General features: G+C 41.4%; 1 protein-coding gene across 3 annotated transcripts in view; it reads right to left on the bottom strand.

Moving 5' to 3' along the window:
- Positions 1 to 559: 559 nt before the first annotated feature.
- The window catches only part of MATCAP2 (microtubule associated tyrosine carboxypeptidase 2), a 30675-nt gene continuing 12151 nt past the window's right edge, over positions 560 to 19083 (bottom strand). Inside the window, exons 2-6 of one of the 3 annotated variants that reach the window (XM_049816149.1) lie at positions 12744 to 12887; positions 10478 to 10610; positions 8968 to 9273; positions 8352 to 8449; positions 560 to 3875 (exon numbers count right to left, since the gene is read on the bottom strand). In XM_049816149.1, coding sequence (XP_049672106.1) covers positions 3714 to 3875; positions 8352 to 8449; positions 8968 to 9273; positions 10478 to 10610; positions 12744 to 12875 — 831 coding nt within the window. In that variant the 5' untranslated portion in view covers positions 12876 to 12887 and the 3' untranslated portion in view covers positions 560 to 3713. Of the gene's footprint in view, positions 3876 to 7730; positions 8097 to 8351; positions 8450 to 8967; positions 9274 to 10477; positions 10611 to 12743; positions 12888 to 19083 lie in introns of those variants that run through there. The other 2 variants (XM_049816147.1, XM_049816148.1) reach the window with 2 other exon arrangements.

The raw sequence follows: 19083 nt of genomic DNA, 5'->3' as shown, positions 1-19083 counted from the left end.
TGCAGAGGGGGGAGATTTCAGGCTGAGTTTTCCAAACTGGCTAGTAAGGGAAGGGGAATGTAATGCAATAATATTTAGCTATCTTGCAAGGCAGATCAGCTAATGACTTTTAAAGAATTTCTATTAAAAAGAACCCACAACCCTTTACTGTTATCCTCACTTACATGTGAGGGAGCTGAACCATAAGGAGATGACAGGACTCCCTGGAGATAAGCAAGCACATTTTATAATGTGAAAAGGGACAAAGAGCCCTGAAATGAAGCAGCGGGGAAGAGGGGGGCTGCATCAAAGTGTTAAAGCGGAGCACTTGGAGTTGCCATTTCCTGCATGGATGGTGCTGAGAAATGCATCGCAGCAAAATGGTTCCGATGATGCCTCAGACTGTGTTCTAGAAAAAGGGAGGGTGTGTAATTTCCTCATGAGCAGCCAGGCCTTCTGACAGAGCAGAGGGAGGCCTTCTGACAGAGCAGAGGGAGCTGTACCTGATGTAAGACTTCAGCAGAGCCTTCATGACTCCAGCCCCAAGTGGTGTTTTTCAAACTGCATCAGAAAGCCCATCTCTTCCATGCACATCTTGGGATGTCCAACTAGCTGTAGAGCCAATGCCATCGAAAGAGAGTAACACTCTCACACCACACAATGTAACACTTCAGTACTCTAGTCTCTCATTCTTTCATTTATCTTTATTTGTAAAAGTTGTATAAAATGCCTTTTAAAATTGGTCTGGTGAAACGGGGAGGCTTTTCCAGTGTTGACTAGGTTTCTGTATAGGAGTAACGTAGAAGTAGCAAGACATGGATACACAGCAAAGCAACTGAGCCAGACTGCTAGGTAAGCCTGTCATCATCATTGGCATCATGAACTGTGTAGTGACATGAGCTCACGTCCACTGCTGTCCGTACACTTTATTACAGAACTGCGGTATCATGACTTAGTAACCAGCCTCTTCACAGTGGGGGGAAAAAAATTCAGGAAAATTTACAAAAGCTACACTTCAAAATTTGAAACACTTTTACAAAGGATGAAGAATGAATCTGATGCCAAAACCAGAAGCTGACAGCTTCATCTATTGCTAAGGTATTACTTTGATACCAACCACTTCCAGACTCCAACCCTTGCACAAGGCAAATCTATTTCTAGAATAACGAAGAACAGAAGTTCTGTGGCACCTACTAGTTTGAAGAAAACGTGATGCAGGTTTTTGAGTAAAGCAGAAAGGCTGTAGTAGTGTTTAGGGCTACAGAGTGGTAAGAGTCAACTGGCTGTTGGATGAAAGGCTGTAGGCATGGTATTTTGTGGCAAAGCAGGGTGACTAGCACAGCCTCCTGATTTCAAGGACATGTTATGTACATACACTTAGATTATAAGATGTTATTACTGGGGGAGGAGGAAAAGCACTTTGCTTATGTAGAAGTCACTGGAGGAAGGCAGGGATCTCTCCTGTGAGAAAAAAATCAGTTCAGAAAATCAGTTTCAGACTGAAAAATCAGTCCCTTTCATAAAGGACTGGGCCCTTTGCATACCCCTGGGTCAGCAAAGTGAGCCAGATTCTTCCATGGTGTAGCTCAAACGATCTCTGCCCGATTTACTCCAAAGACAGCTTTTGACTGCAATCTTTGACTCAACCTCAGCCACGTGTGGCTTCCTTGCTGCTTCTGGCAAAGGAGCCAAAACCTGGAGCATGTGGGTGTGTGACTGCAAATGGTTCCTGTCAGGCTGCTGCAACACGATGTCTAGTCAGCACAGCTCTAAAACAAAGCTAGGCAGGCGAAGTTACCAGTGATCAAACTAGACAGCCTGAAGGGGGAAGGAGAGAAAAAGGGCTTTTATTTCAGCATACAGAGGCTGAAAGGCTTTCAGCTCATGAACAATACTGACAATACAAAATTAAGGCTGCTGTGAGCAGTTCTTTGTCCCTGCCTTGAAAATAACCAAATTTAGTAAATTTATGCTTGTTGAGTGCATTTTCTTTTTTGAAGCAGTCAGCCAGCCAGCCACTGCAAACACACCTGCGATACCAGCTAAAAGGCAGCTGTGTTTATGGAATTATTCAAAACCCTTCAGACCTCTTAGCCAACTGGGAGCTTTCCTCACAGATTTTCCTATGGATCAGAAAATGTGTTCTCAAGACTTTACTGTCATGGCTGGTAATGTCCTGGGTGTAAAATAAGGTGGGAAGGTTATTCCATCCATTTCATTAAAGAACAGGATAAGCAGGGAGGGAGAGATACCAGGGCTCAGGTCCATGCAAATGTGGTATGGAAGAAACCTTGGCTCCATCTACTCGCCTTATCCAATGCCAGGCCTGTTACCAGCGGGCCAAGGCAGAAGGGGAAGAAATGGAAGAAGTCCTGTCCAAGGCTCTCGCTAGTTCCTGCCCAGCCTCTCCTACCATAGCTGCTTCCTGGGATTCCAGAGGAGCCCTGGTAAAATGCTTTCTACTAAAACAAACCCCTTTGTCAGAATGCTTACAGTGCAAAACTCAATTTGCATCAATAATTCCATAATACCCTGGAATCAGAAAATATAGTTTATGTAGTAAGTCCTCCTGGGTCATCTAAGCTATTTATCATGTGACTAGCCATGCCTTACAGTAAGGTGCTTTCTCTTCTTGGTTCTGGATGTAGCACTGGCAGTTAAAACAGAGGTAAGGTTGCTTCAGAGTGGTGCAGCACTTCTGTTGGAACACAGGAGTAGGGCATTTGTGAGTCATCTTTCCCCCCCATTCACATCTTGTTTCTTCAATGATCTCTGCAAGCTTGAGCTTGCTGTAGCATGGAGGTACTGCTCAAAAAGTTGACTTGACCCTCTGTAGGCTAAGGTGACCCAGAGAAGAATTGGGTGTTGCCTGCTGTGCTGAATTATGTCTCTGTGTTCCTGAATTTATTTAAAACATATAAGTAATGAAATCACAGTTCTGCCCAATCCTTCTTCTAAAACACTGCCATATTGAACTTCCTAGGCATGCTATGCTTGTCCTCAAGAGGGAGACCCTTTCCAGAACTCAGCTGCCTGAAACATGTACTATACAGATGAAGATGTGGAACAGTGTAACTTTTTGAGGGATAAAGGGGGATACCTGCTTACAGTCATTAAAACAGCAATAGCTATCTTTTTTTTTTTTTAAATGCTAAGTCTTCCAGTAAAAAAACCCAAAACTTTTTATAGCATTACAGACCTTCAATCCTATGGCACAAAGACCTGCTTCTGTGCACTGTGTTTTTAAACTTTCTTTTTTCATTGTAATGATGACCAAATGGGAAAGAGTAATGCAGACAGCAATGTAGCATAATCTACAGCAGTTCTATCACTATGAACCATGAAAGCTATAAACAAAGAAAGGGAAAACACAAGTGAACTAAGGGGGATTTCTCCCCTTTCTCCTTTTCTCCACCTCTAAACCTGAGTGGGAAAAGGCAGTATCTTACAAAAGGCAGTGTCAAGCACCATACCTAGCATACAAAACAGAGTGAATGATTGGACAGATCATTGCAAAGGAATTCCTAAGCCAAATTTTGAAAAATGCATAAACCCTTTAAAAAATAATCAGTATACAATCACAATACAAAAGGAAAATAAAGGGCCTTTTTTGGAATTTCACATATTCTGGCCACCCTTCCCTCTTGCCCCACCCCTCATAAATCCATTTTTGCATGCTCTGGGAAGTCCAGTTCTACATCCTCACAGAGTAAGTGAATGGTGGGCTAATACTGTTAATTTATGAGATCCTGGAGCTCCTCATCAGTCAGCTCATTGACTTCCATGATCTTTTCCAAGTGCTCCATATACCGGGCATGGTCTTGCAAAAAGTGTGGTACCCTCATATTCTCGATCACAGCTAATCCTTTGAGGCGGTCCACATCCTCATACGAGATCTGTAAGGAAGACATGGATTAATTTCCCACTATAGTCCTGTTACTTCTCTGCTGTGGCTCTAAATTCTCTCTTGTTGATAAGAAAAAATTTCAGAGCCGGAGGATTTAAAAGCTCGTGAGAGTCCTTTGAAAACACAAGTAACTGTACCTCAGTGGAAGATGCAAAAAAAAAAAGTGATTTTTAGCAAATGCCTCCATACTTCCCAATTCTGCTTTTGATTCAGTCAGTGAACAGACTCACAGGAACCTGAATGAGAATGACCTACAGCAGCTTCAGGAATAGAGAGGGAAAGGATGGAGCACTTGTGAGTCTTCGAGTCTCTCCTCAAAGAGGTGGAAAGATTGACATGAGAATGGAAAAAACACTGTGCCAAAGATTGAGGAACCAGAAAGGGAGTGCAGGACAGGCATGGCACAGGCTCCAGCTTTGGGAAAGGCATGGTGCCAGCTGACCAGAACTCTGATGTTTTTGTTTTCACTAGGTTTTCATTAGCTTATGCAAAGCTAAATTAAAATGCACCTCTAGTAATTAACTACAGCATGGGCAACTTAAGCATCCCAGGTTGGTTTTTTTTCCCAATCAATAGCAGGGCAGAGACTGGGTTTGCCTCTTGGCATCAGAGCCTTCTGGGTATAGGTGTGACACTCTCAAACGTTTTCCAGCTACTGCAGGGCCTACTACTTGTTTTCTAATGAAAGCTGAGATTTTTCTCCGTAGTCTTATCGTTCTATGAGCTAGGACTTCAAGTTTTGAGTTCACAGTAGCTCAAGGTGCTGCGAATGACAGTCCAGAAAGGATGAATGCCTTGGCTGTGCAATAGCTAGACAAGCTGCTCTGCAAGCACAGAACAGGACTCCTTGGGCAGCTGTCCAGCATGATGAAATTCATGTGGTTGCTGCTTTGTCTCCAGGCTGCATGTTCTGGGCACCCTACAGACAGAAGCATATGTACTGGCAAAACCCACGAGCCTGGCTATGCTTACTAACTGGCACATCCTATTTCCTCACAGCAGGTTTGTGCCAGGTGGCTTGAGAATGGAGCCTGCTCCTTCCAACCTTTTTACCCCGTGTTTCTTCTAAGGAGCACTGCACGGTCAGGGTTCCCTGGAAACAGCCTGCCCTCTTTGCAGGTGATGGTTTCTATTTGGGAAAGATTAAAGTGAGCACGAACGATCCACCAATGTGTAAGGGGCATGGAAGGACTCTCTGGAAAGATAGGACTATGTAATCCAGATTGCTAAACCTGATTCATAGATGCAGTCAGAGATAGGTGCATATCTTGCTGAGGATAATGGGAACAAAGTCCACAAAAAGAATGAATTTGCAACTGGGTACATGTGTGCTTTTCTAGCTGCAATGACAAGATGCATCCTGATTAAAAAAAGGAACATACACCCATGCCCAGGCTTATTCAAGTCACTGAGATACTGCTGTTTAAAGATGCTGTGACATTACACCTGATTAACGTATTTAGAAGTAGATACAGAGGAGCTATACAAAATCATACCATCTCCTCTCAGTCTGGAGACACAGCACCAAATGAGATTAAATACTGACCTTCCTTCCTGTCCCAGCTTGAAATTCTACCTCTTTTCCTCTCAAACAAAGGAAAGAAAAAGGACCCTTTGCCCCTTGTATTTATTTTCAGGGTTTTCTGTTACTGCTGCAACCAAGAAATAAGTATCTGTGATCTGAGGTATGGTTTGAATGGGATGTATTTCCCCAGTCCTTGCAATTGCAAAAAAATGACAAAAGTTGACATCTTGAGGACATCAAAAACATAATCTCATCGTACTGCAGCAACAGGTTGTCTTCCTTACTACATGTAATTAAAATCATTGTACTAGGTAAAAAAGACTGAGGCTAAAACAGGCTTGGCTGTTTGTAATGTGTTCTCATTCTTGGGAAACACAATAGTAGGTGACAGTTTGCTGCTTTTGCTTTTTAAAACCCTGGTAGTTATGCTATACTAAAGTGTACCAATATCTGCATTCTATTTCTCTTTAATATTACTTGCATGCGATTATTACATGCATGTTTTGCAGTGCTTCCCAAATTTGATTCTTTCCTGCAAAGTTTTAAAACGGCTCCTTCTAAAAAAAGCATCTTTTCTCAGGCTTCAAGCTCTTTTCTTAGTCACTTCTAGGTACACCAAAAAGCTTGCTTGTGTGCTGTTTCCATGCACCGCTCTCTTCTACACTGTAAGAAATGTCAGAAGCATCAGGAAGGCATGGCTGCCTCCATCAGCCAGATCTCTAGCACTCAGATGAGAAGAGAAGACACAGAAACTTCAGCATGGCTCTCTTAAATACATTCACATCAGAAAGCGGTGCTCTGATTTTACAACTTTGTTAACTACCTACTAAAGCACAGAAGCAATTTGTTGTCAGCAATATAGGTGACTGCTTTCGTTTCCTATTGTGTTCATAACTTTATTGTGTTGGCAGTGAAAATATGTCTAAGGTAGGCATGCGGGGAAAGATGAGCTCACTTGTTACAATACAATGCTGAGAATCTTCAAAAGGCAATGAAAATTTTCCCACTAAATGCTGGGCTTCCTTATGTTTAAATCCTGTGCTTTTTCTTCTAACCTGAAAGATACTCCAGCCAAGCTTAATACTCCCTTTGGAACAACCTCATCCTCCTATTCCGCCCTAAACAAACAAATTGCCCTTTAGAGTGGCAATAAATGCATAATAACCACAGGCTAGATCTCAGTGCAAGTTTCATATTTCTCTACATTCACAGAACTTGTTTTTCCTGAGAGTATATGGAGATATTGGAGCAGGGCCAGTGAAGGGTCACTAAGATGATTAGGGCACTGGAGCATCTCTCCTACAAGGACAGACTGAGAGAGCTGGGACTGTTCAGCCCGGAGATGAGAAGGCTCAGGGGGATCTTACCAGTGTGCGTAAACGCCAATGGGAAGGAATGACAAGGAGTCAGGCTCTTCTTGGCAGTGCCCACTGGCAGGGCAAGAGGCAATGGGCACCAGTTAAAATGCACAAAATTCAGTCTGAACCCAAAACTTTTTTTTATGGCGAGGGTGGTAAAACACTGGCACAGGCTGCCCAAAGAGGTGGTGGAGTCTCCATCAGGAGAGATATTCAAAGCCCAACTGGGTGTGGTCCTGGGCAACCTGCTCTAGTTGACCCTGCTTAAGCATGGGGGTTGGACTAGATCATCTTGAGAGATGCCTGCAGACCTCAACCAATCTGGGATGCTGACAGCAGGCACTGCTCTTATACACAAATTTCCAGTTTGATTGCAGAAGATGTGTGCAGGAAAAACACTCAGAGCAGACTTTAAGATCCCTTGATTTTAGAAGTTGTAAAGTCAAGCACTTTTAAATTATCATACTGATAGAATTAAATTGCTTGTAGACCCTTAATGTGGATGCCTTGCCATGTAGATTATAGTGGACTCTGTAATTATATGAAGAATGACTTATTATGTTTTTGAAGTGGCTTGACAATCCTGTAGACTCCCTGAAGAGAGAAAGGGGTAAGGCAGTGCAGGAACAGTATGCGCTCAGTAGTTTAGCAGACAGAAGCTGTGTTGAGTTAACCAGGCTTAGAGCAAAAGGAAGTTTTAGAGAATAAAGTCACAGAGACTTATTTGACAGTGCGATTTTATTTTCAGAGCTTCCTAACTTGGTTCAGTTACCAAAATAGTTCTGCTCACCAGTGTTTCTGACACTAATAGCAAAACTTCTTTAATGTGGACCAAAACCCTCTATCATAATATGCCATTTCCCTTTATCATCCATTGATTGTTAAGTAGGCAGAAATGTTGGTACACCAGCTCTAAATGCAGGTATAATAACATAAATTTGGATGCTGGTTTATGTGAATATGAACCCTGCTTTATGAACTGTGGAAACTTAGCAATCCAAGGATCTGGTTCAGGAAGTGTGACAAAGTTTCCACACACTTTAGTATGATTTTGAGAACAAACAAGCAATGACAGTTAGAATGGACATAAAATATGTTCTGTGAATATAGTAATACCATGTATTCTGGGGAAAAAACCCAAACTGATATTTGAAAAACATCAGAGGTGCCACCAGGGAGAGAAATTTGAGATTAAAAACTCTTTGTGGTAGAAGGGGATGCATTAGCATCAAATGGTTAATTTTGTTTTCTACTAGGACCACCACCTCATCTAGCACCTGTCCCACTTGCCCACAGCGGTCTGTTGTACTGCAAGTCAGGCAGTACCCTGTAAAGGGAGGAAAGGAAAGTCTGAGAAACATGACCATAAAATCTTAATCTGATAAGCAAGGAATGAGAAAAAGCTGATAGAAATTTTTAGGACCTCAAAACATTTGTAACTTGCACTGTGTAATACAAGGTGCTATACAGAACAGAGATTTCTAGATCAAAGTAAAACAGAGCACAATGACTCATAGCTCTTTACAGGCAGGCTCGCTGAAACGATAAAACTGTAGCCTTTGGTAAGAATGAGTCCACTCACCTTTCCAAGGGCTGTCAGAAGATGGAAATCAATGGACTCCCTGTATCTCAGGATTCGGAGGATGCCATCCAAGTACACCTGATCCTTATTGAAGCAGCCTAAAAGGAATCAAGACACATCACACTCTGTCAGGGTTTGTTCAAGGCATATTCTCAGAAGCCATTATGAGCAGAAGAATTTTATTTTTAAAAGTAGATATTTAAATCCCAGACTTTGAAAACCTTCCCAAAAACTAACTAGAAGGCTAAACCCACTAGCCAGAGAATGAAATCAGACACAGAAGACAGTGTCTGTAAATATCAACAGCAACATTACATCTCTTGTAATAAAAATGAAAGGAGGTCAAACTGTGAGTATGAACTTTTTCATGGTTATACCCACTTCCAACAACAACAACAACAAAAAACCATTACTGATTCAGTTTGAAAGTCTCTTGGATGTACATTTTCAGCCCTGTTTTCAAGAGCAGAAATCCTGCTGCCTCATTTCAGAAAGCACGGAGTCCCATTTCTCCCTTTTGCAAAGGTTTTACTGTGTGACATGATGAAGGAGCTCAGTAAATGTTCTGAAAACCTCCCTGAAGTACAAAAATAGAGAAGACAAATAGGGAACCCACCTGGTTGTGATGTGTCAGTCCACCCTCTTTTAGCTCGTACGCAGTAATCCCACCTAGTATTGGGGTCCTTAACAAACTTCCCCACGTCCTGGAAAAGCTGACTGAAGGACATTTGGCTAGCCTGATACACTGTGTAGTAGAGCAGGGCAGCTCTCCAAAGAAAAGGGTCTTTGCGGAACAGGACACTGTGAATGCTTGCTAGCCCTTCTTCTGTAGGGTTGATTGGTTTTAACCCGTGTTTTCTACGTCCGTTCCAGTTGCACCAAGGCTGGCTGTTGTTGTTAAAACCCCGAAAATAATGAGTTCCTGAAAAGAAAGGAATATGGGACTTAGAACAGTAGCATCTAATGATTTTTTAAAAATTATAAAATATGGAAGGAGATGCCTATTTCAGAACTCTGAACTACTAGGACTGGGCACTGGGAGAAGTGCAAACTTTAGCCTTGTCTACAACAGAGAATTTTGTCAGAGCTAGATACATGGTGCAATTATTCACCTGCTGACTGCAAGTGGGACTTCTGAAAATGCATAAGGAATACAAATGCCAGCAGGACTTGAGTTCCCAAATCTGTGGAAAGGAATTTTCAAAAGGGTCTTTCATGCTGAATGCCTTTAGCATAGGCTAGGCATTGTAGTGAACAGAAGGAAGGAGAATCAAAGTAAGGAGGCAGAAATGTTGCCTCTTGAAGGTGATTAAACAGCCCTACTGCACCCTTGGAAGACACTATATCCCTTTACAATATGAGTAACAGTGGTTCAAGGCAATTGCAGGTCTTGTTCTTCAGTTGAAATTCAGGCACTAGCCAAGTTTATCCACTTTTGATGTACTTAATTAAAACAGATTCACTGAAAAGTTTGTAGAAATTTCCCACGGGGCTGGGCCAACCTTGTGTAATGCAAAATGAAGGCAATCTTACACCAGTTTAGGGGTTGCTGGGTAAATTCTTCATACCTAAAGCATGCCTACATTTGCAAGCAGTGCAGCATAACAGAAGAAAATTTGTAAAGTGTAATGGCTGGTGCTGAGGTTGCAGGGTCACACTATTTTCATTTCCCTTTTTTTACTCCAGACTAGCTGTAAATTGCTGTCATGAGCAAAATGTCCCTGAACAGTGACAGCACAGAAGGTATGCCCTGCCGCATAGCCTCTGGGCTAGCATCATCTGAAAGGATTACACTTTGCCTGCTCCAAGGTTCCTCTGGCATGTGAACTTCAGTGCAGTAAATGGGACTAGCTGGTAGACTCACTTCAAAAGCTGGCTCCTGCTCTGACCTAGAATGCTAATGTACATGAACCCTACAAATCCTCAAGTGGATTATCTTCCTTTTACTGCTTGCTGCACTGATAAATAGGTTTCTCTTTCCCTATAGCATACCTACAGCATAGGTTCTTTAGACAGGGACATTCCTTCCTTCTGTATATGTGCAGTGCTTGGCCCATCATTGCAAAATAAGTAAGAATGCATGCAAGTACTCCCCTTTGCCTGAAGAACTGATGTCATGCTCATACCAATTTCATGTCTCAGCATCCCTTCCAGCCAGTGCTCTCGTGCAGTGGAGATATTGATAGTGAGAGTGGGGCGGCCATTCACCACTGTCATTGAGGCTCGAGATAGCAGGTCCTCCGTGAGATGGACCACAATCTGAAGATGAGAGAGTTCAGGTAGCAAAGACCTCTCTTCTCCCTCCTATTCCTGCTTTTTCCTTTGGCCCTTCCATTATTTCATTTCTCTTTGGTCCCTTGCCCTTCACAACTCTTCCTTGCTACCAGCAATCACCTACGAGAGACACTTCTGACTCCACTGAGTTACCCCAGTCATCTGTGCTGCTGACAAAACCTCAGACTTTAGTAGGACTCAGCATGAGAGTTAAGATAGACAGCCATGAGACTGCAAAATTTAATATGGTAACACTGACTAGATTCAGGGGGCAGGGAGCAATCATATGCAGAGTAAATCAGAGGAAATTCTATTTTTTGAACTGTGTCTAATTATCTTGGTATTACTGAGAACTGAAAAATATTAGATAAGCACACATAAATTGACTAGTTATCTATATGCTTAACTTTTTAGTTGCAATTCTAAAGCCACATGAATGAGAAGGGGAAGTACTGTGTACTTTGTTTCCTGATACATGATGCAGCCTTGAAATATTATTAAAATACTGGTATTGTTTTGTTTTATACAGGAATGTAGTTCTTGTTTTCATGTTTTCTCTTGGAAAATTGGTAATCAAAACCAAAATTGCCAGAGAAGAAAATTAATGCATATTGATATATTTTGTTATTCGAGTTTAAAAAGACTTTTTGAACAAGTGAGTGGGAGGGAGAAGGGAAACTCTCTTTGTTGAAGACTAAGCACCTTTCCCTCTTCATGTAATGCCTAAAGAAACAGTACTGCTTAGAAGAGTACAAAGGAGAGTACCTACAAGAGAGATCTTTTTTTTAAATATCAAAGTTAACAGAAAAGGACCCAAGGATCAAAGGCATTAACATGACACTTCCCTGTATTCAAAACCCACCATTCAGCTTCAAGTTCAACAGCAAACAATCAGTCCCATAAAAATTGTATTTAAGACACAGGAAAGATAGGTAAATCCTAAAGCATTTAGATTTAAAGCACAGGTACCACTTAGCTTTATTAACATCTCTTCAACTGGAAAGAGTACTTCCATAATATTTTAGACCATACTAAGCATGATGTATTACCCCTATTTTTGCAGAAAAAGTAAAGCATTTCATTAAGAAGGACATGGGATGTTTGATGAGGGTGTAGGATCCTGCTTCCATGAAGACAAACCAAGACAAAAATGAATGCAAAGGGAGATAAAGCACAGCAAAGACCAAAAATATGATTTTTTTCTGCTTGCTCTAAACTGTAGTTTTATAACCTCACTCTTAGAAACACAAGTCTAGTATCAGTGTCAAATTATAGTCTCCCAAAAAGGTGTGTCAAGTTTAACCATTTCTCTTAATAATATTATGTTTACTAATTAAACCTAGTTTCTGGGAAACTAATTTTTGTCTCTTGAGCTCACATTCCAGACTCTTCTTGCTCATTGCCAGTGATCTTGTCCAAGTCTTAGACTCTGTCAGCTGGTGTTTTCATTTGGAATAATTCTCTTTTTATACATTCAATTTCATCTGATTCTTCCAAGCAATTTTATGTAACTCAGTCAAACTTGACTTCTTAAATCCCCAATATAGGAAGTAAGATTTTCACACAGGGCTCTAAAAAATTAGCTGGTTAAAGTCAGGAAAAAACAGCACTCAAACCAACTCAACAAGCCAACCTCTTTCAGACATTTTTATTCACTTATGTCACTTTCATTTGTGTTGCTTCTTATAAATCAGTCTCTTGGGCTGCTGCTTATTTTTCTTGGCCTTTTCTTAACTCTTTCCTTTGGTGTAAATAATCTGACACAAGAGAACGGATGGCAGAACTGATGAATAAATGGAAATGTGCTAGTCTCCAAGTAGCTGAAGAAAGGAGGGAAGGAAGGGTGTCGTTCTTGGGTACTCCCAAAAGAGGCGAGTTTAAGAACAAGCATATATGAATCAGAAAACAGGCTCAGAGGTGGCTGAAGCATTCACAAGGAATTTGCATCATTTCAATTGTTCAAAAATTAGACTGGGCACAGCCATAAGAAAAATATGATGCAACGAATATTCTTGTAATTATGGAGGAAAGGCCTCCCAAATGGCTCCTCTGGTCCATCCATGGGTAATTTCTAAGATCTGCATAAATGTTTCTTTTCTGATCCATTGTATGACTTACCTCACCAAGACAGCCTTCTTTCACCATATATTTCCTGACATGATTCCAGATGCGACTTTTGGTCAGCAAGCTGCCTCCAGTGGCCTGTTCAAATTTTTCATAGCTTCCGTATTTCTGCAATGTCCGCTCCATAATGTTAATGGACTATAAAATACAAAAGCATAGCAAATATGAATGCAGTAAGACCCCTGTGTCAGACTGGCATGTGTACTCTCTCTCTCTCTTATTTTAATCTTCTTTTTTAACTCATTGGGAGTCACTATCAAAGTGTAGTCATTAGATGCAGGCTGACACACTTTGTAATCAATTTATACCATCTTCAGACATACCTCAATGCCAAAGTACTGAAAAAAAATTCTGATCAACTCATCTTGGACCCACATACATCAGCATGACACAGATGATTATCAGTCTAGTGAAATAATACCCATTTTCTCTTTAATTTTGGGAATGTTGTACAACTGCTTTGTAAATCAGACACAACAGGTCACAAGGACATTTGCAGTTTAAGTTGTCAGCATGTTTCTTTTTATGGCTTTCCAAAGAATTTTACAAAGATCAGCTATTCCTGTCATCTTGCTTCATTTCTTGGTATATTCTAACTTAGGAATCCTGAACCACGATTAAGCAGATGTGTAACTATAATTTTAATGGTAATATTTCTACTAATAATGTCTCTTCACGATGAAATCCTCTCTACCATGGGTGTCTGTTTCAGAAAGGAGGAAAGAGAACAGGAACTTTCATTTAAGCCTTTCATTTATATCACAATACTTCTTTATAACCCCCCAAAATGAAGGAGGCATGTTTCTTTAGACAAATAAAGTGGCATCAACAATCCTCTTACGCATTGCTGCTAGAAGAAGTCACTTGTGGGTGGAAAGCAGAGCACAATGCCTATAATGTGATCTGAACTCTGCATGTTGAAGATGTTACTGGTGGGGTGCAAAATGTTAATTCCCAGCAATCTACTCCCCAACATGTCATTTCACACCCTTAAAAGAAAATGTGGTATAGAATAACTTCTTGTCCAGCAATAGCCCAGCTACAGGGAATGGCTTTTTTCATAGATTATGGTAACAGAAGCTCCCAAGAATCTCACGGAGAAAAAAATATTACTGATATTACCTTAAAAAAATTAATGTCCTTGCTAAGAAAATGCCACTAATGATGAAGGTGGAAATCTCGCAGACTGAATCTCTTTTTACGTTGTACACTTATATCCATGCACAAAGCTGGAAAGATGGTTGTTGTTTCCAGTTATGTAATTCTGACGTTGTCAGATTGGCTTATTGTCCACAAAAATAGGATTAATTTTGTACCTCTCACAGCTACTAACAATCCTATTCTAATTTTTTTCAAGTCAAAACTAAGAAACCGTGAGTAATTGCTACTGAAAGCCATAAATGCTAGCTAGATGTATTCTTAAGGTTCTGCAGCTCTTTGATGAGAGAAATATCACTTACCTGAATGCCAGAGAAATACTGCACCTAATGTTTAGCATTTCTTTGTCCGTCTCTAATATTTGTTATTAAATTTGAAGGGCCTCCTGGTCAAATCTTAATTTCTTTTTCAAGAATGAAGAAAGCAGCATAAATTACTACCTTAACACAGATTAAAAGAAAAAAAGGTTTAGCTTAAAGAAGGCTGTTGTTTTGGGGGGTTAAGCGGTCTAGGAGCAAAGAACCTACCTCCTGTGTCTCACTGCTGTGATCTCTATCGCCACTGCACCTGAGTCTCCACAGTAAGTTTTTATTTACATAGAGAGCATTAATACTGAATCGGAAAGTCCAAGATCTATACCACCAGTTCTTCAGGGACAGCCCAGCAGCACCGCAATACGTTACTCACAGAACTTGGCCAAATAGTCAGTGCACGTGGCCTCACAAGAATGGTAGAAAAAGGCTCACCATAAAGCCACCCAGTGCTGTTACATGAACCCTGTCTCCTTTCACTGTCTCCTGTGTGGCCGAAACTCCCTAGCCACCATGCTAGCTCCAGCAGTAGTTTCAGCCTTCACAGGGACTTGCACTGGACCCCCTGGGGGCCTGGCGACATTTGGCTGGTTCTCAGGATCTGGCCCATTTGGGCAGCTGTGCCCTTGCACTTGCAGAAGCTAGGAGTGAGAAGCAGTTCTTATGAAGAAAGGCACCAACAATGAACACATTCTTTTCTTTTTCAAGTTTTCTTTATAAGATTAGGTGTCAGGATGTCTGCAGAGAGGTATTATAATAAGAGGAATGCTGTGCCACCACCTGAGGCACTGCAAATTATTTGGCTTTGCCTCTCCCTGTTACAACACTGCAATGAGCACACGTGGTGGCACACAGCCCCGCTCGGCACCAAAGGTAATACCCAGGAGAATCAGTAGGCACCTTGCTGACCTTTGGCTCGATTGTTTGCAGAGAAAATAAATCCTACTGCTCCTAAAGACAAAAGGTGATGGGACTGCTGCTATGAAAACTGCAATGTCCTTCTGCAACTTAAATCATGTTTTTCAAGATGAATGTATGAAAAATAGAGGATACACCCTCATCTGGTGCAAATGGGGTAGCTCTGGCGTCATTTTGCTGACCCACTGCTGTAGGTATTTGACAGAGGTTCAGTGCTGTTATTTTTGCTGTTACTCCCATTAACTTATTGCACAGAAATATGAGTAAGGACAACTACACATCTGTACTGGTGACCTACGAGGTAAATGGGATTTTGGTGTCAAGTCTTAACATTGCTTGTCACCTAAAAATGACCTCAGATAAATGAAGCGAGGTTAGTGTCTAAGTATTAAAAAAAAAGAATACGAGTCCCTCATGCAAGGCCTAATGTTTCTGGAGACTAATGACACTTTTTTCTAGCAAAATTTAGGATCAAGGGCTAGCTGTAAAGAACAAATCAGAGCAAAATCTAGTTCTTGTTTAATAGCTTGTATATTTTACCAAAGGATTTTTTCCTTTTTTTTTTTAAATTACATATGAATTTTTAACTTCTAAAAGCATTGGCTGTTTTATAAGTTTTTCAGTGTCTGCAAATGCTGAGGCATTTTCCTGCCTTACACAAAATCCTTGGTTATAAAGAAGCAACCAAAAATTCCTGCCCCTATCCCAGGAAATTCATTCTCAGCCCGCAGCCTGAGTAATTAATGATAACAGTTCTTCTCTGTCCTTTGCAAGGTGCCGGATCCTTAAGATACTTATGTTACCCACTAGTTGTTTGGTGTATCTGGTTTCTCTGAACAATTAATTAACTTTATTTGTTCACTCTGGAAGAAGTCATCTCTGAATTAACCTTCTGGCATGAAATTTGTCTTCACAACTTGTTCATATTAAATTTCAATTAAGTCTATTAGATTAAACACCCTAAGTACCCATTTAAATTCTTGGACACTTCAGTTTCTTTGAATGTACACCAGTGATTTCCATTCCTAAAGAGACTTGCTGCCCAGCAGCACCACATTTCGTCTCCTGAACTTCTTCCTTTTCTCCCCATCTCTTCCTGTGGCCAATTCTGTCTCTCAGTAATAAATTATGGAAAAAAAATCATTATAATTAATAGCATTTTATAAAAATCACAGTGAGATGAAGCATTAAGATGTAACAGCACTTACCAGAGAACCACAAACCCTGGAGGAGCTACACTATGCAGTGTCCCCCAAGCCCTCACTTTCTGAGATAGGCCTTTCTATGTTCAAATGTACAGTTGTACAGAATGGCAATTCCCCTCAAAAGTTTTCAGTAATATGATTTAAAACGCAGTAGATCCTGTGGGCAGAAAGATTTGGCTTTAAATTCTCTGGAACTTATTTACTGCAGGAACTGATGCAAGGATGGATGTTATTTTCAAAAGCCACCAGGGTTTGGTCCTTTCCTTCTTAAGGGTTTTTAAGGCATCTTTCAGAAAGTATCCAGCACTCAGGCTATACCTCTCTACTAGTAAATCAAAGACAACCAGGATATTGGCTCAAGTGCTGGAAGGGGTCCAGCCATTTAGCTGAATGGTTGGTTGGCCCCCAGGCACAGTGTTGCCTTAGGTGAACCAACACTCCTCTCTCAGGCAACACCTGGCTGTAGATGGCTTCCCAACAGAAGTGGGAACAGGGTCACTACATTTTGATGCCCATCCTGCCTCTCAGCAAACCAAATATCAGGTCCAGTTCAGTTTCACATCAAACAATGAAAAAAAGCTTTTCCAACAATGCGATGGCAAAGCCTTTGGATGGAGAAGAACAGGCAAGTATGATTCACAGGCTAAAGGAAACCAATGAAGATAGCAAAAGATAAGAATTAGGCTTGAAGAATAGCAAAGATACATTACACACTTTTTGAAAAGAGTAGGATAAATCTAGAGGGCTGATCAAAGTTGAGTAGGGGTGGATGAGAGCAGGTTCGGTGAAGCAGAGGACTGCCAAAACTGTTTGAGAGCAAGGGGGCAGTTTCTTCTCAATGTGAAAGCCCATAAAAATAACGGTGTTTTGAGACTGGCTTGTAAACTTTATTAACCAGTTCTCTGTTTTGATGCTGTTTATAAAGACATTACTCCTATGAGATGAAGCATTATGTAGGTTTATTTGGTAGTGTTATCCCAGAGGACCCTCCTACCTTAGAGTGCAGGTATTTTCTAAAACCAACTCACCACAATAAACAGTGAAAAAACAAGCACTGAACGGGCGTTAAAACTTCCTGCTTGGCTGTCTGTAACAGCAAATTCCCCGGAGCTGAGACCTACACGTGCCAAGGGAGGCAGCATGAGTTTGGGAGTCAGGAAGCCCAAGTTCTAGCTCTGCCTGCCTGTCTGCAGGCACCCTCCTGAACTCTTCCTGGGCAGTTTAAAGCTTTTCCTAAATTGCTGTGAGACACTTTAATCAACAGCACAACATGAATAGAAGGTTTTCAGATACATCCCCCTGAAGAAGCACAGACCCACTCTGACCTCTCCCACTTCAACCCGGTGCAGTGTTTGCAGCTTCAAAAGGAAGGGTGGGATAGTGAAGGGTGCTTCCTCTACCTTATGTGCCATGCTGAGTAACCTATATCCTGGCAGTCCAGCCACCTCCAAATAGGTGTTGCAAGTTTGAACCCATGCATATTGAGAAAGTCATTAAACTTAAGCCTTATGGCTCAACATCTATTCTCTGGGGTAGGAAATTACTAAGAAGGGTGCTCACCACTATCACCTTCTCCCTTGACTCCATTTCAAGCAAAACAGAAGAAGTCCTGATGATTCTTTCCAAGTGGGCAGGTGTGACTCTGGAAGCATTGAAACAGGGACAGCCATCACATACACACACACACACTGCCACCAGCACACAAATCTCTGGGGAGTGGCAGATCGCCCCAGCACCGAGATGGGCTCCATCGCCAGTGACGTCACTGGTTTTGACACTTCTTGTCACAACCACCCCAGCTGGTGGTGGTTCCTGAGGGGAAAAGGTTTGGGATATTTTTGGGTCCCAGGCACTGAATGCAACATGGAGTCCTTCATTTGGGGTTCTGCACCTGTCTCTGAGGTGAGATGACTCAAAGTCAGGTGTTGCAAGAACTTGCTGGGAAAGGGCAAAATCCAGCCCAGCATGCCAGCTCTTGCCTATTCCAGCATCCAACTGTGAGCTTATTTTCCAGCCTCTGGGCCAGCAGAAAGCAAGGTACTGATATTGCCAGAGTTCCTAAGGCCAAACTGTAAACTCTTCAGCAACAGGTAAAAAAATGGAAAAAAAAAAAAAGACTATGTGGCTGTGCCAGCTTACTGGTTAGGAGTAGTAATTTCTGTTATTTTCATTATTATCTAAAAGGTCTGGTTTAATCCCTCTTATCACTACCAAAGAGTGCCAAAAGAAGCAGCGGTCCCAAGACAAGTCCTCTTGCACAGCAAACTCTGCTGATGCTCAAGAAAATCATGTCACAGAAGCACTACCAAGAGCAAGACGAGGATCTGTTTAATTGATAGGTTTAGGTTGTGGTGGTAGTGGCTTTTTTAAACAAATTATTTACAGCCAAGAACGTCTCTGAATCCCAAGTCACCCATGTGCAGCAGCACAGCTTAGTTACTTGAGAGTTATTGTAGATACATGCTCATGAATCATTTAAGGCAACCACCTTAGAAAATGGGCTCAGTGACCTAGGTGTCAGCCCCCTGCATTCAGTCAGCTCATCCTACATTCAGAAGCAGCCCTGCTACAAAAAGGTTACAGTCTCTGCTGAGATTTGCAAGACAGACAAGGTTTGCATGTATCATCACTTTACTTTCCTCCCTACATAGCTTATTTGCTGGAAGCCTCCCAGGTGCATCTTTAGGTAACATGAAGATGTACCAGATGGAACTTGTTAGTCTAATCAACAGCCATAAAATG

This window comes from Accipiter gentilis, chromosome 14 (genome assembly GCF_929443795.1).
Source record: "Accipiter gentilis chromosome 14, bAccGen1.1, whole genome shotgun sequence".
Taxonomy (NCBI): Eukaryota; Metazoa; Chordata; class Aves; order Accipitriformes; family Accipitridae; genus Astur; species Astur gentilis.
The sequence above is the reverse complement of the archived record's forward strand: the minus strand, read 5'-3'. Positions and strand labels throughout refer to the sequence as shown.